The sequence below is a fragment of the Gymnoscopelus microlampas genome (genome assembly GCF_963454915.1).
Source record: "Gymnoscopelus microlampas genome assembly, chromosome: 11".
NCBI lineage: Eukaryota > Metazoa > Chordata > Actinopteri > Myctophiformes > Myctophidae > Gymnoscopelus > Gymnoscopelus microlampas.
This window is the reverse complement of record NC_139948.1, coordinates 11,308,374-11,324,784: the sequence shown is the minus strand read 5'-3', so window position 1 is coordinate 11,324,784 and position 16,411 is coordinate 11,308,374. Positions and strand designations below refer to the sequence as shown.

At 41.7% G+C, this 16,411-nt stretch overlaps 1 protein-coding gene across 4 annotated transcripts; it reads right to left on the bottom strand.

Annotated features, from left to right (window-relative positions):
- Positions 1 to 744: 744 nt before the first annotated feature.
- LOC311055541 (uncharacterized protein) lies at positions 745 to 15,300 on the bottom strand. 4 transcript variants are annotated; one of them, XM_084071769.1, is made up of 3 exons: positions 15,097 to 15,300; positions 12,804 to 13,085; positions 745 to 2,819 (listed from the first exon to the last, which is right to left on the bottom strand). In XM_084071769.1, the coding sequence occupies exons 1-3, from the start codon at positions 15,278 to 15,280 to the stop codon at positions 1,255 to 1,257; spliced, it is 2,031 nt and encodes a 676-aa protein (XP_083927895.1). In that variant the 5' UTR covers positions 15,281 to 15,300; the 3' UTR covers positions 745 to 1,254. The 4 variants fall into 4 exon arrangements, with proteins under 4 accessions (XP_083927895.1, XP_083927896.1, XP_083927897.1 ...); XM_084071770.1 differs by lacking the exons at positions 12,804 to 13,085; positions 15,097 to 15,300 and adding exons at positions 4,474 to 4,755; positions 6,325 to 6,563; XM_084071771.1 differs by lacking the exon at positions 745 to 2,819 and adding an exon at positions 7,904 to 10,021.
- Between the last annotated feature and the right edge of the window lie 1,111 nt (positions 15,301 to 16,411).

Below are 16,411 nucleotides of genomic sequence, written 5' to 3'. Positions count from 1 at the left end.
TGAGTACATGTACTTAGTTACTTTACACCACTGCTCAGATGAGAACAAGACATGTTGCACTGTCTCTCCAGCTGTCCACACTGACAGAGTCTGGATGTTTGCCTATGTTTCTCAATATGAGATTTCCATGTCAACTTCTCATCCAGCCACAAATCCAGAAACTTGCAGACCTTTTTACTCTCTCTAGAGGATGACCATTCATGACAAGGCTCAAGACTGGAATTTTCCTCTTAAACACAAATACCATGAATTGACTTTTAGAGGAGATCCTGAATCCCCACTTATCTGCCCACTGAACAATCTGGTCCACAGCCTCTTGGGTTTGTCTGTACAGGTGCCAGGAAAACAGCATTTTATATTTTGAGTACTGTAGAGCACTGATGATCTACTAAGTAATCTTAAAGAAAACGTGATAGAAAACATTGTTTAAAATACGATAAAGGGCCATCCACACCAAGCACTATAACTATAAAGATATTGTTTTAAAAATCGTTCTAATTTAAGTGGATGGAAGAGTGCACACCACGACTACAAAGCTGACAGAGTTAAATGATGTAGATGTTGTTGTAGTGCTTTGTGTGGACGGCCCTTAACAGAATACAAAAAACAATACGAGTGAAACACTGTTAATTGCCTTATAGAGCTACGGTTAATAATTGACATTGCAATAATTGACATTGATAATTGATTGCAAGAACCTGTGGTATGGGAATAAACTCTTTTTAATGTTATAGCCACGGAGGCAGATCTTTCAAAAGTCCAAACACCCAAAGTAGTAGGATACATATTCTGAGGTTCTGAGCAAAAATTATAAACAATCTTCAGGTTTACACTGACAGAATACTCGCGGCACCGAGTGCCACGCTATGAGCTTGTAGATCTGCTATTTTTTGAAAAATCGTGAAAATTTGCGCAAATCTTTGAATATATATATATTTTTAAATGTAGAATTTAGAAAACATTTGTAGAATCCCCCAGAAGCAAAGTCTTGAGTTACAAATGTTTGCTTTAAAAATATAAATATATTCAAAGATTTGCAAAAATGTTGCAGATCTACAAGCTCGTAATATATAACATTTTTGAATAGCCAAAGAAATCTTAAAATGACACAGATTCTTTCCGGGCCTAAATGGGTTAAATGAGTCTTCATGTGTTGTTTTAATGTAGTGTAGCCACTGAAGCATTTGCTGCAGGTGGTGCAAGAGAATGGCTTCTCCCCAGTGTGGATCATGAGGTGTCTTGTCAAAGTGCAGCCTACGCTGAATGATTTACCACACACCTCGCATCTGAACAGCTGCTCTCTTCTGACGTCTGTGCTATACTGTCTTCCACCTCTGCATCAACATACCCCTTGTCAAATACAGGAGTGGTCATCTTTTCAACAAGTCTGCATCTCTGCATGTGTTGTCTTAAATTACCGTTGGTTTTGAAGCATTTACTGCAGGTGGTGCACGAGTACGGCCTCTCCCAACTATGGGTCTTGAGGTGAATTGTCATATGGCTGCGTTGTCTGAAGGTTTTATCACACACATTGCATTTGAACGGCTTCTCTCCTGTGTGGGTCGTCATGTGTTTCTCCAAATAGAAAAGTTTGGCAAAGCGTCTCCCACAAACATCACAAGCCAGTGCTTTCACATCCATGTGAGTTTTCAGGTGAAGTTCAAAATCCTCCTCAGTATTGAAGTGCATCCCACACAGCCCGCAGTCATCTTTGGGGTGAATTCCCAGATGATTCACCAATGAGACTTTGGAGGGAAAATCCTTCCCACACACTTTACATATGATTCGCAACGGCTGCTCTTTTGTCATCAGCGCTATACTGTCTTCCACCTCTGCATTAGCATCCCCATCATCAAATACAGGAGTGTTTACAGTGATTTTCTTGTCTTTTAAATGAGTCCGCATGTGTTTTCTTAATGTAACGTACCTAATGAAATGTTTGCTGCAGATGGTGCATGAGTATAGCTTCTCCCCAGTATGGATCATGTGGTGTCTTGTCAAAGTGCAGGCTGTGCTGAATGATCTACCACACACCTCGCATATGAAAGGCTTCTCTCCAATGTGGGTCTTGAGGTGTCTTGTCAAGATGTGGAGAAACTTGAAGGATTTACCACATTCATTGCATCTGAACGGCTTCTCTGCCGTGTGGCTCCTCATGTGCCACCCCAAATTGTGGGAAGTGCCAAAGCATTTCCCACAAACATCACAAACCAGTACTTTCACAATCTTGTGAGTCTTCAGGTGAAGGTTAAAATCCTCCTCTGTCTTCAAGTGCATCCCACACAGCCCGCAGACATCTTTAGGGTGACTTGCCAAATGTTTCATCAATGAGCCTTCGTAATGAAAAGATTTCCCACAGATCATACAGGATTTTAGCTTTTTCTTCATCCCTGGTGTCTTAGCTGTCCCTGGTGTCTTAGCTGTCCGTGGTGTCTTAGCTGTCCGTGGTGTCTTAGCTGTCAGTTTGCGATGTTGTCTGCCTGGCCTCCACTCTTCACTTCCGTCACTGTGCTGTGCATCTTGAGTAGCTTTGATTCCGTCACCGTCTCCATCTTGAGTAGCATTCCAGTCATCGTCATCTCCGTTTTCAGGCTCAGAGAATCCTGGAGATGGGACCTCTTCATCAGCCTCTATGATCATCTGCTCAGCTGAAGTAACAGGTAGAGGTTCTTCTCCTACCATTTCATTTTTCACACACTGAGGAGTGAATGTGTCATGGATGGTGTCCTCCTCTGGTCTTCTGTCCTGGCTGCTGCTCAAAGGTTCCTTGTGGCTCCTCTCAGTCTGCAGGGACTCAGAGAGGTTGAGCTGTGCTTCCTCTGAAGAGCAGGAAAGGAGAAGAGAACATTTAACAAGGATTAAACAACATCAGTATATCGCACATCTCAAGGTTCTTGCTTCAAAATGTTAAAAGTGTCCTGTGGACATTTCTCTGTAACAGTAGTGCCAATTAAAAAAAAAGTTTTCATCTAGCAAACAAACACATCCAAGAACCTTTGGATTAAAAAGAACGGAACTATCCCTTTAATTATAGCATCTCTACTGATGCCATGGTAATCAATGTGACTTAATTCATTGGTTAAAACAGCTGTGCAGTAAAAGGTAGTCTGACAGTAGGTAGATGATTAGATATCGAACATCTGAGGCACAACCATTGAAACATGTTTGAACACTAGCCCCATGTGTGACCTCTCCTTCACTGTAGCTCCAGGACTCAGTCACATAGCTTTGCCATTCAGAACTGGGGATGCCGGATATTTATGACCCATTTCACAATGTCCTAAAAATATATAAAGGTAGTATGGGTGGCCATAGAGAACGTATGGAAATCACAAGGTCACTGGTTCTACCCCCAGCCCACCCATTCTGCATCAAAGTGTCAAAGTATAATCCCTGAGTAAGATACTTAACCCATAACTGCTCCCAGGACATTGTATTAATAGCACCCACTGCTCCTAATAGTTAGGATGGGTAATCAGAGGAGAAATGTCATGTTTTGCTAATGTACAGTGAGAAACAATATCATTATGCACAGTTCCTACTGATGTCTGCTGTAAAGAAGACATCTGAAGAAATTATATTTCACTGTTAAACAACTGTTTACATTTATTTTTTTCAGTTTGAGCTGAATTAAATACAGAAGCGTGTTCCTGTCCCGCTTTCCCCGTCTTTACAGACATCTGTACTGTAGAAATATAGGACTACCTTTACATTTTTTATACAATGTTGGGAAAACATAGCCTGGTAACCCCCCCCCCCCCCCCCCCCCCGGATGGCAATAGATATATCGTAACTCTATGATGGCAATGCTATGTCATAGAGTCCCAGAGATACAGTGAAGGGGGAGGTCACAGGTTGGGCTAGTTAAGAACAGAAATATTAATTTAGCAACCCACGGACCAGCTTAGACCAGCCTATCAGAGGCTTACCTGAGCTTTTCTCTGGTAACATAAATTGTAATTCAGACCATTACTAGAATTGACGTTTGCTACCCGGACGGGCATAGGAGTGATGTATGGCTGTGTATCTGGAATACATGAAATGTATGTAATATCACAGCTAGGGCTGTCACGATTACATATTCAAGTTGACGATTAATTGTCACTCAAATAATTGCGATTAACGATTTAATTGTGTGTTTGGCCATTGAACATTGGAATATATGAATACATCTGTTTGCCTTTTAGGCTTCGTAATCAAAAATTGCAAAGGGCAGAAATGGCAAATAACTTAAATATACAAAGAAATGATTGACATATTTAATAATTTTATGCATGTAAAATCGCATCACAGAGTAAGCTTGTATATCTGCTATTTCAGATTGTTTTTATATTTGAAAATGTGTGAACATTTTTCAACATGGAAACGATTACTAATTTCCATTAGACGATTATGTAATAATTGTGACAGGCCTAACCACAGCCGTTCTAGGGCTAATGTCACCACGTCAATCAGATACATTTGAACACATACCTGAACCTGATATTCTAGTTAACCTGATCTCAGGTTGTAGAAGCGCATCGAGCATCTTGCATTGTCGACTGATCTCTCGTTTGGACTGGAACATTTCTCCCTTGTAGCCTGAGATCATCTTTTTAACAGCTTCCACGATCTCATCAGCAGTCACTGACAGAAAATGCTTCACAAGGACCCGAATGGGCTCTATGGTGATGCTCAAAGGTTCCTCGTGTCTCCTCTCAGTCTGCAGGGACTCTGGGTTATTCTCCCACACAGAGAGGTTGAGCTGTGCTTCCTCTGAGGAGCAGGGAGAAGAGAACATTCAGCAATGACTGAACAACGTGTGTGTGTGTGTGTGTGTGTGTGTGTGTGTGTGTGTGTGTGTGTGTGTGTGTGTGTGTGTGTGTGTGTGTGTGTGTGTGTGTGTGTGTGTGTACACACACACACACACACACACACACACACACACACACACACACACACAGCTGTACAGACAGCTGTACAGACAAAACTTTGGAACAACCAACAGTGCCACACAATAATTCAACATTACAAGAGCAGTTGGAACAATAAATGCAAATGCTATTGCATTTTACATTTATTTTTGTCTCAAAAAATGCGTTAATTTCCTGAAGATTAAAAAGCATTTGACCTTATTTCAATTGCATTTTCGAATTTGCAATTTAATGTGAATTATGGCATGTATTCACTTCCATACAATCTAGCCGCAAGCAACTCTTAATCTATAATGCTATATCTGGCATCTAGAGTTGCAATACCAACCCTTGACATCCCACACATCCAAACAGAAGAGTCCTATCTGATTGTATCAAACAACGTTACACTCACCAACATTGCAACTGTATGGAAAGCTTAGAATATCCTCTTTGTATCTTTTTTTTCTGTCAATAAAGCTTTTAGGTTAAGGTTAAGACTTTCACAGGGGACAGTTTGGAATAGGCTCTATTCACAGCAGCCATATTATGAAGATATTCACAGGTGTTACCAATGATACTAATGAAGGCTCTGTTCCATCATCATCATCATCATCTGTTTAAAGTCCGCTTTCCAGGCTCCGCTGGGTTGGACTGGGTTCTCGCTCTGTTCCATTCTGGTCAAACAGTCAGGGTGCTGATATAGTGCATGTTGGCTCACTGGAAACACTCTGTTACACCAGAGGGTCTACTGTTGGGGTCCAGGGGCCCTCATGGCTTTCCAAATGGCCCCTTACAGGTGTGTAACTGTGAGAGTGTACAAATGGAACCAAATGGACCCGTAAGGTCCATTTGGTTCCATTTGTACACTCTCAGAGTTATGGGGGTCGTGGAAACCATTGGCTACACTAAATGGAACAGAGCCGCCCTTCATTAGTATCATTGGTAACACCTGTGAAGGAAGTGACAATATGGCTGCTGTGCATAGAGCCTACTGAAGCTTCCTGAAGGCGTTTATTTAGTTTTCTTTAATCGCACATAATGCAGGAGGCGGAGACACTTAATAACACAAACACAAAATAATCACCTGCACAGAGTGTACTAGTAGCTCATAACATTTCTATGATGTATTTTATGAAACAAAGACTTCACAGAACACAGATACAAAGACGATTAAGTACAGCTGCAATGTTGATGAGTTTAACGTTGTTTAATACAATTAGATAGGACTTTTCTGTTTGGATGAATGGGCATTAGGCTATACTGAACAATCAATTCTAACTTAATACATTAAAAGAGCAGTTTAAAAGGCTGGTGACCAGGTCTCTCACTCACTCAGTTTTGTTTTTTGTTTTAGGTTTATATTACTATACTTTTTAGATCCGTGGTTTTATAAGCACATCAATTAGATACATCGCATACTTTAGCCTACCTGGTATTCTATTTAATCTGATCTCAGGTTGTAGAAGCACATCGAGCATCTTGCGTTGTCGACTGATCTCTCGTTTGGACTGGAACATTTCTTCCTCGTATCCTGACATCATCTTCTCAACAGCTTCCACGATCTCAGCAGCAGCTGCAGACAGAAACTGCTTCACGGTCTGAATTTGACTCATCTTGGTATCTTGTTAACCGGCTCTGATCAACACAGTCTGTTAACGAGAGCAATGATCTGTCTTTGAACACTCACACATGCTGTAAAAAAAACTACACTTGTTTACTTTGGGGCCGGATAACTTACTTCTCTTCTTCTTAGTTTCCTGCAGGATGTGTACACTGACAAGTGTAATGCTGCCCTCCACAGGCGAGGGGTTCAGTAGAGTGGAGAAAGCTCAAGACTGTTCTTAATATGCTGACAATTCTTTCCTTAAAAGAGAAGACTTTGAGACCCTGATGTCAATTCCCCAAACATCTCCTGCCTTTCATTTCTGTACTTCTCAGATGCAGTGGTGGAAAAAGTCTAGAATTCAAAATGTACTTGAGTGAAGTTACAAAAGTATTGCTATCAAAATGTACTTAAAATACCAAAAGCAAAATTAAAAAAATGTTTGAAAATAGCAGATCTACAACCTCACAACGCGTCGCGAGCTTGAGATCGGCTATTTTCAAATAGCCTATGTATACAATATGGCTAAAGTGGTTAATGCATGTGTTTTATAATATGATAATTAATATCTGTAAAGTAACTAAAGTACAATATTTTGCCTTTAAGATGTAGTGGAGAATAAGTAAAGGTATTGTAAATTGGAAATGCTCCAGTGAAAATACCTCAAAATTGTACTTAAGTACAGTACTTCAGTACATGTACTTAGTTATTTTACACCACTGCTCAGATGAGAACAAGACATGTTGCACTGTCTGTCCAGCTGTCCACACTGACAGAGTCTGGATGTTTGCCTATGTTTCTCAATATGAGATTTCCATGTCAACTTTTCATCCATCCACAAATACAGAAACTTGCAGACCTTTACTCTCTCTAGAGGATGACCATTCATGACAAGGTTAAGGCTGGAATTTTACTCTTAAACCCAAATACCATGAATTGACTTTTAGAGGAGATCCTGAATCCCCACTTATCTCCCCACTGAACAATCTGGTCCACGGCCTCTTGGGTTTGTCTGTACAGGTGCCAGGTAACTTAGTTGTGTTGACTGACCCATTAAAGAGGAAAACAGCATTTTATATTTTGAGTACTGTAGAGCACTGATGATCTACTAGAAGTAATCTGAAAGAAAACATTATGTTTAACATACCATAAAGGGCCATCCACACCAAGCACTATAACTATATTGTTTTAAAAATCGTTCTAATTCAAGTGGATGGAAGAGTGCTCACCACGACTGCAAAGCTGACAGAGTTAAATTGATTGATTGATTGATTGATGTACTTTATTTAGTAAGACATGAGAACAACAGTACATGGAAGTACAAATTCACAATACAAGGTCTACTAAACTGGAAGACTCATTAAGCACTGAGCTTGTTTAAGATGAGATCCCCATGCACACAAATCATGATGTAGAGATCATTGTAGTGTTTGGTGTGGACGGCCCTTAACAGAATACAAAAAACAATATGAGTGAAACTCTTTTTAATGTTATAGCCACGGAGGCAGATCTTTCAAAAGTCCAAACACCCAAGGTAGCAGGATACATATGGGTTCTGAGCAAACATTATAAACAATCTTCAGGTTTACACTGACAGAATACTCGCGGCACCGAGTGCCGCGCTATGAGCTTGTAGATCTGCTATTTTTTGAAAAATCGTGAACATTTGTGCAAATCTTTGAATATATATATTTTTAAAACAAACATTTATAACTCAAATCTTTGCTTCTGGGGGGTCCCTGGAACTAGATAGGGGTCCGTGGCCAAATACATATCATTTTGGGGGTCCTTGACATGAAATAGTTTGAGAACCACTAATCAAAAACAAGTAGGATTTAGAAGACATTTGTAGAATCCCCCAGAAGCAAAGTTTTGAGTTACAAATGTTTGCTTTAAAAATTGTCACGATTTTTCAAAAATAGCAGATCTACAAGCTCGTAATATATAACTGCTATTTTTGAATAGCCAAAGAAATCTTAAAATGACACAGATTCTTTCCCGGCCTAAATGGGTTAAATGAGTCTTCATGTGTTGTTTTAATATAGTGTAGTCACTGAAGCATTTGCTGCAGGTGGTGCATGAGAATGGCTTCTCCCCAGTGTGGATCATGTGGTGTCTTGTCAAAGTGCAACGTACACTGAATGATTTATCACACACCTCGCATCTGAACAGCTGCTCTCTTCTGACGTCTGTGCTATACTGTCTTCCACCTCTGCATCAACATACCCCTTGTCAAATACAGGAGTGGTTACAGGAGTGGTCATCTTTTCAACAAGTCTGCATCTCTGCATGTGTTGTCTTAAATTACCGTTGGTTTTGAAGCATTTACTGCAGGTGGTGCACGAGTACGGCCTCTCCCAACTATGGGTCTTGAGGTGAATTGTCATATGGCTGCGTTGTCTGAAGGTTTTATCACACACATTGCATTTGAACGGCTTCTCTCCTGTGTGGGTCGTCATGTGTTTCTCCAAATAGAAAGGTTTGGCAAAGCGTCTCCCACAAACATCACAAGCCAGTGCTTTCACATCCATGTGAGTTTTCAGGTGAAGTTCAAAATCCTCCTCAGTATTGAAGTGCATCCCACACAGCCCGCAGTCATCTTTGGGGTGAATTCCCAGATGATTCACCAATGAGACTTTGGAGGGAAAATCCTTTCCACACACTTTACATATGATTCGCAACGGCTGCTCTTTTGTCATCAGCGCTATACTGTCTTCCACCTCTGTGTTAGCATCCCCATCATCAAATACAGGAGTGTTTACAGTGATTTTCTTGTCTTTTAAATGAGTCCGCATGTGTTTTCTTAATGTAACGTACCTAATGAAATGTTTGCTGCAGATGGTGCATGAGTATAGCTTCTCCCCAGTATGGATCATGTGGTGTCTTGTCAAAGTGCTGGTTGTGCTGAATGATCTACCACACACCTCGCATATGAAAGGCTTCTCTCCAGTGTGGGTCTTGAGGTGTCTTGTCAAGTTGTGGAGAAACTTGAAGGATTTACCACATTCATTGCATCTGAACGGCTTCTCTGCCGTGTGGCTCCTCATGTGCCACCCCAAATTGTGGGAAGTGCCAAAGCATTTCCCACAAACATCACAAACCAGTACTTTCACAATCTTATGAGTCTTCAGGTGAAGGTTAAAATCCTCCTCTGTCTTCAAGTGCATCCCACACAGCCCGCAGACATCTTTAGGGTGACTTGCCAAATGTTTCATCAATGAGCCTTCATAATGAAAAGATTTCCCACAGATCATACAGGATTTTAGCTTTTTCTTCGTCCCTGGTGTCTTAGCTGTCCCTGGTGTCTTTGCTGTCCCTGGTGTCTTTGCTGTCTGTGGTGTCTTAGCTGTCCGTGGTGTCTTAGCTGTCAGTGTGCGATGTTGTCTGCTTGGCCTCCACTCTTCACTTCCGTCACTGTGTGCTTCGATTCCGTCACCGTCTCCATCTTGAGTAGCATTCCAGTCATCGTCATCTCCGTTTTCAGGCTCAGAGAATCCTGGAGATGGGACCTCTTCATCAGTCTCTATGGTCAAAAAAAAAGGAGCAAAAACTGTGTTTTGAAGGAAATTCAAAATGGCGGAAAATCTATCCTGACGCAAATGGGCGTGGCCTATATGGGGAGATGCGTCGGGACCCAAGGAATCCAGGTGAAAAGAAATTTTGATTTTACGAGCTACGGTTCAAGAGTTCTAGGCCAAAAGGTAAAGTGGGCTGTTATAGCACCACCATGTGGCCGATTGGTGTAATTATTTTTCTAATAATTTTGGACTAAATTATGAACCTCCCTTCCAAATGTGGTAACTCTAGCTCTTACGGTTTCTGAGAAAAAAATACTTGAATGGGAGTTTTTGCAATTCCCATCAAAGTGGATGGGGAAATTTAATGCACTAATAAATCAATATCAAAAAATCTATCCTGACGCAAATGGACGTGTATGGGGAGATGCGTCGTGACCCAAGGAATCCAGGTGAAAAGAAATTTTGATTTTAGGACCTACGGTTCAAGAGTTATAGGCCAAAAGGTAAAGGGGGCTGTTATAGCGCCACCATGAGGCCGAATGGTGTGATATTTTTTTAAATAATTTGGGACTTAATTATAAATTTTCCCTCCAAATGTGATAACTCTAGCTCTTAAGGTTTCTGAGAAAAAAATACTTGAATTTGAGTTTTTTCACTTTTACATTAAAGTGGATGGGGAAATTTAATGCACTAATAAATTAATATCAATTAAATTATTCAACCAATCTCTTAGCAAAATACAAGCGCACGATTCCCGTTCAAGACGGTCATTTTGACATATGGCACGACATTGGGGAATAACAACTGTGGGAGGAGATGCGCTGCAAAGTATTGTTTATCTATAAATAAATAAATAAAGAAAGAAAGAAATAAAGTGTATAGAGTACTATAGTCTGGTTGCCCTGTTGGGCAACCACACTAATAAAGAAATAAAGTGTATAGAGTACTATAGTCTGGTTGCCCTGTTGGGCAACCACACTAAAAAGAGTTCATCTAGCACACAAACACATCCAAGAACCTTTGGATTAAAAAGAACGGAACTATCCCTTTAATTGTAGCATCTCTACTGATGCCATGGTAACCAAGGGAGCTGTGACTTAATTGGCTAAAACAGCTGTGCAGTAAACAGGTAGTCTGACAGTAGCTAGATGATTAGATATCGAACATCTGAGGCACAACTATTGAAACATGTTTGAACACTAGCCCCATCATGTGTAACCTCTCCTTCACTGTAGCTCCAGGACTCAGTCACATAGCTTTGCCATTCAGAACTGGGGGTGCTGGGCATTTATGACCCATTTCACAATGTCCTAAAAAAATTTAAAGGTAGTATGGGTGGCCATAGAGAACGTATGGATAGAGAACGTTTGGAAATCACAAGGTCACTGGTTCTACCCCCAGCCCACCCATTCTACATCAAAGTGTCAAAGTATAATCCCTGAGTAAGATACTTAACCCATAACTGCTCCCAGGACATTGTATTAATAGCACCCACTGCTCCTAATAGTTAGGATGGGTAAACAGAGGAGAAATGTCATGTTTTGCTAATGTACAGTGAGAAACAATATCATTATGCACAGTTCCTACTGATGTCTGCCGTAAAGAAGACATCTGAAGAAATTATATTTCACTGTTAAACAACAGTTTAAATTTACTTTATTTATTTTTTACATCCGATTCTGGATGGCAATATATCGTATGGCAGTACTATGTCACAGAGTCCCAGAGATACAGCGAAGGGGGAGGTCACAGGTTGGGCTAGTTAAGGACCAAAAATAAATAATTAATTTAGCAACCACGGACATCCTTAGACCAGCCTATCAGAGGCTTACCTGAGCTTTACTCTGGTAACACAAGTTGTAATTCAGACCATCTTACTACTATATAATTGACAAAAGCTCAGAAAGTTCGTCCGGGGTAAGCAAGCACAGGATCACTCCATTTGCCCCGACTGCCACAGACTGTTGATCAGAGCTATGGCTATGTTTTAGGCATCTTACCCCACCTCGATCTGTGATCAGACTCTCGGCTTGATTGATTCTCTGATTTGCCTATCAGACCCTCAGCCTGATATGGCAGGTTGCCATAGCAACCATATACAGGAAGTTTGACGTCTTTATCACAATTACGGCAAACTCAAAAGAGTGGCGGTGTACTAGCAGACATACCTGACCCACAGAAGGAGCCACTCTGCGTCACTCTGCGTCAATCCATGCTACATGGACCCTGTGGGACAGCCAACCCCAACAGCCCCTGCATGGTCAATAACAGCTTCCCTAAAGACTTCTGTGACAACACTCGACTGCCTCATGATGGCCATGGTTACCCACCGTACAGGCGGCCTAATGACCAAGGTTGGGAGGTTGGGACTAGAGGTTAGGGCCGCAAAGCGGGGAGGGAGGAGAGGAGAGGAGAGGAGAGGAGAGGCCAGAGGGGCCGGACTTCGCATGACGTGTGTGCAGAGTGACTAGGCCAGTGCTGTCTGGACCAACCTCGGATCAGGCCTAGATGTGAGGGCCGCGACACATCTAGAGTTACATCAGGCCTCAGGCCTAGAGTTACATCAGAGTTACATCATCATCTAGAGTTACATCATCATCAATTCTAGTTACTAGAATTGATGATGTGTAGAACATGTGAGTCTAATATACAGAGATCCCGTTTGCTACCCGGGCGGGCATAGGAGTGAGCTATGGCTGTGTATCTGGAATACATGAAATGTATGTAATATCACAGCCGTTCTAGGGCTAATGTCACCACGTCAATCAGATACATTTGAACACATACCTGTACCTGGTATTCTAGTTAACCTGATCTCAGGTTGTAGAAGCGCATCGAGCATCTTGCGTTGTCGACTGATCTCTCGTTTGGACTGGAACATTTCTCCCTCGTATCCTGAGATCATCTTTTTAACAGCTTCCACGATCTCATCAGCAGTCACTGACAGAAAATGCTTCACAAGGACCCGAATGGGCTCTATGGTGATGCTCAAAGGTTCCTTGTGTCTCCTCTCAGTCTGCAGGGACTCAGGGTTCTTCTCCCACACAGAGAGGTTGAGCTGTGCTTCCTCTGAGGAGCAGGGAGGAGAAGAGAACATTCAGCAATGACTGAACAACGTGTGTGTGTGTGTGTGTGTGTGTGTGTGTGTGTGTGTGTGTGTGTGTGTGTGTGTGTGTGTGTGTGTGTGTGTGTGTGTGTGTGTGTGTGTGTGTGTGTGTGTGTGTGTGTTATACTGCTGTACTGACAAAACTTTGGAACAACCAACAGTGCCACACAATAATTCTACATTAAGTAAGAGCAGTTGGAACAATCTAGCCGCAAGCAACTCTTCACTATAATGCTGATAATTCTGATATAATGCTATATCTGGCGTTGCAATACCAACCCTTGACATCCCACACATCCAAACAGAAGAGTCCTATCGGATTGTATCAAACAACGTTAAACTCACCAACATTGCAACTGTATGGAAAGCTTCGATTATCCTCTTTAATAGTGTCTTTTTTTCTGTCAATAAATGCTGGACCTGTCATCTGGCTTTGACTGTAAAGGTGACTATATGCTCATCAACTGCATACTTTTTTGAATATTGTATGAGAGACGGTGTGATCTGCAGCAGGAAGGCAAGCTAGCTTTCTTTGTAGTTTTAAACCAGTCCAGTGTTGTTGTTGTTGTTGTTTTTGCTGTTGTAACATTACAAGGTACCTGTTCCCTGACAGTCTTGTCATCATTGTTTAGCATGTTTAACAAGTGAGCCAGCCTTGTGGTGTTATATATCCACTCCACGTTTGGGGACGCCAAACTCACCTCCCTGTTAGCACTGGAAAAGAATGTCTCTGGTGGTGTGGATGTTAAGTCCGAACCACTTCCTCACTAAGTTAACTATTTTGTCATTTAGTTCACTAAGTGTTTTGCATGCTAGCTGAACATTGGAGAAGAGGTGTTGAACTCTAGACAGGGCAACCTGCCTAATAGCCTCCAACTGCATCAGCAGTGGCAATGATGAAGCATCAATGAGGTTCAGCCTAGCAGTAAACTCAGTTGTGACGTAAATCAACCTGTTCTTTCCATTCCCCTGCTATGTTAAATCTATGATGTAGGTGTAAGTCTCATGCAGGTCATACACACCAATAGGTTCCGAGTTGATGGTAAACTCAGTGCTTTTGTCAGCCTTAGATTTATACCAGCGGTTGCAACCACTACATCTCTGGTAAAGAATAGCACGCTTAAGAGTGTTTTACCTCTTAGACCAGACCAGTCTAGAAATGAGTCTGTTCTAGAGAGCATATTCTCAATAACACTCTCTTCCCGAGATGCTAGCTGTACGTCATCCGCATAACCCTGGACAGGGTTTGGGGAAAACACATTGGCTGGGGCACAGTCACACAACCGCTCTATCCACTCGTTGATGGCGAGAACAAAGTTAATGGTACTCCATGGGCAGCCTGTATTGGGTCTGCGAGTTGTTTTCCACATATTACCTGTATGTAAGATGTTTCATACACATCCTTAATAATAATATCAGTAAAGACCTGAGGTAGCTGTATTTTCTCTAGGGCATTAAACATGACATTATGGGTTAGAGTACCAAAAGCATCACGAAAGTCCAGGAAGACTCATGTTTAAAATCATCGACCCCAGTTTTAAGACAAAATACATGTTCATTCATCCCTTGTCTGTTGATGTATGCCTTCTGCTTTGATGACAAGATGTCATTGTCTATCAGCCAGGGAAGCACACAAGACAGGATACATTTCATGAACACTTTGTAGATGGTGGGGAGGAGAGAAATGTCTCTCCATGTTGATGGATCACCAGGTACATTGTCTTTTTTGGGGGGATACGGTGAAGAATCACAGCTCCTTTCCAGGACTCGGGTAGGCTACTCTCTTATTGTCAAGGCAGACATTGAAAATGGATGTTATTTTTTCACAAGACTGTGCAGTCTTAAGGATTTCATATGTCGCCCCATCTATGCCACTCTCACACAGACAGACAGACAGACACACACACAATTATACTTTTTAGATCCGTGGTTTTATAAGCACATCAATCAGATACATCGCATACTTTAGTCTACCTGGTATTCTATTTAACCTGATCTCAGGTTGTAGAAGCGCATCGAGCATCTTGCGTTGTCGACTGATCTCTCGTTTGGACTGGAACATTTCTTCCTCGTATCCTGAGATCATCTTCTCAACAGCTTCCACGATCTCAGCAGCAGCTGCAGACAGAAACTGCTTCACGGTCTGAATTTGACTCATCTTGGTAACTTGTTAAACGGCTCTGACCGTTAACGAGAGCAATGATGATGCACAGATGCTGTTAAAAAAAACTACATGTGTTTACTTCCGCTGTCCCGGCGTTGCATTTCCGGCTGGGTAACTTACTTCTCTTCTTCTTAGTTTCCTGCAGGCTGTACACTGACAAGTGTAATGCTGCCCTCCACAGGCGAGGGGTTTGCTGCGTGACCCTACACTTTCGAATATAATGTAGAGATCAGTAGAGTGGAGAAAGCTCAAGACTGTTCTTCCAAGTTCCAATATGCTGACAATTTACCTCTGGTGTAAAAATAGCATTAAAAGAGAAGAATTGACCCTGATCTGCCAATTCCCCAAAAATCTACTGCCTCTTACAATAGCGTGATTAAGTCAGTTATTGGCTCTAAATATCGGTTTCGATATATTTTTGGGAACCCCCAGCCCTAGCATGATCTTGGAGTACTTCGATTATACTCGTGTTCTTTCACTTTCGTACCGGTTGTATATCGTCTCTCTTGGATACTTGACACACACACACACACACACACACACACACACACACACACACACACACACACACACACACACACACACACACACACACACACACACACACACACACACACACTCACTATGTATACGTCTGTTTGCAGCATATCTCCAAATAATGAACAGATGTGTACTCTGTGGAAAGGTTCGTCTTTGGTTAAGGAAGAACTGAGCATTTTTACCCCATAATACTTTTACTGTGATTCTTTATAGTACAGGTACATAACACAGGGCACACAAAACTATTAAAAACAAAACAGAAAAATGCAAGGAAAGACAAAGGAAGAAATCATGAGAAATGAAAAAATATAAACAGTGCATATTTCGAGAAGAGACAGATACAGACTGCTTTGAAAGCGGTGTAAGTGACATGCTCCTGCAAAGGTCAACGTCAAATAGCTCCATACTGCTACAGCACTCTGCCACAGAGTGAGCAGTGAGCACCCAGCAACACAGGTTATCCCAGCAGACAGAATAAGACACATTCACAGGGCAGGACACGAACCACATCCACTGAGAACTGCACAAGGAGGAAGAACCCACTGCATGCCCAGCCAATACCGTTCCGACGCCAGTGGTGGGAAG

Excerpts from the sequence above, each read along its gene's own strand:
- LOC311055541 (XM_084071769.1), bottom strand. The coding sequence starts at position 15,280 with ATGAGTCAAATTCAGACCGTGAAGCAGTTTCTGTCTGCAGCTGCTGCT. Across the intron at positions 13,086-15,096 it reads CAGGTTAAATAGAATACCAG|AGGAAGCACAGCTCAACCTC; the intron begins GTAGACTAAAGT and ends CCTGCTCCTCAG. Across the intron at positions 2,820-12,803 it reads AACTAGAATACCAGGTACAG|AGGAAGCACAGCTCAACCTC; the intron begins GTATGTGTTCAA and ends CCTGCTCTTCAG.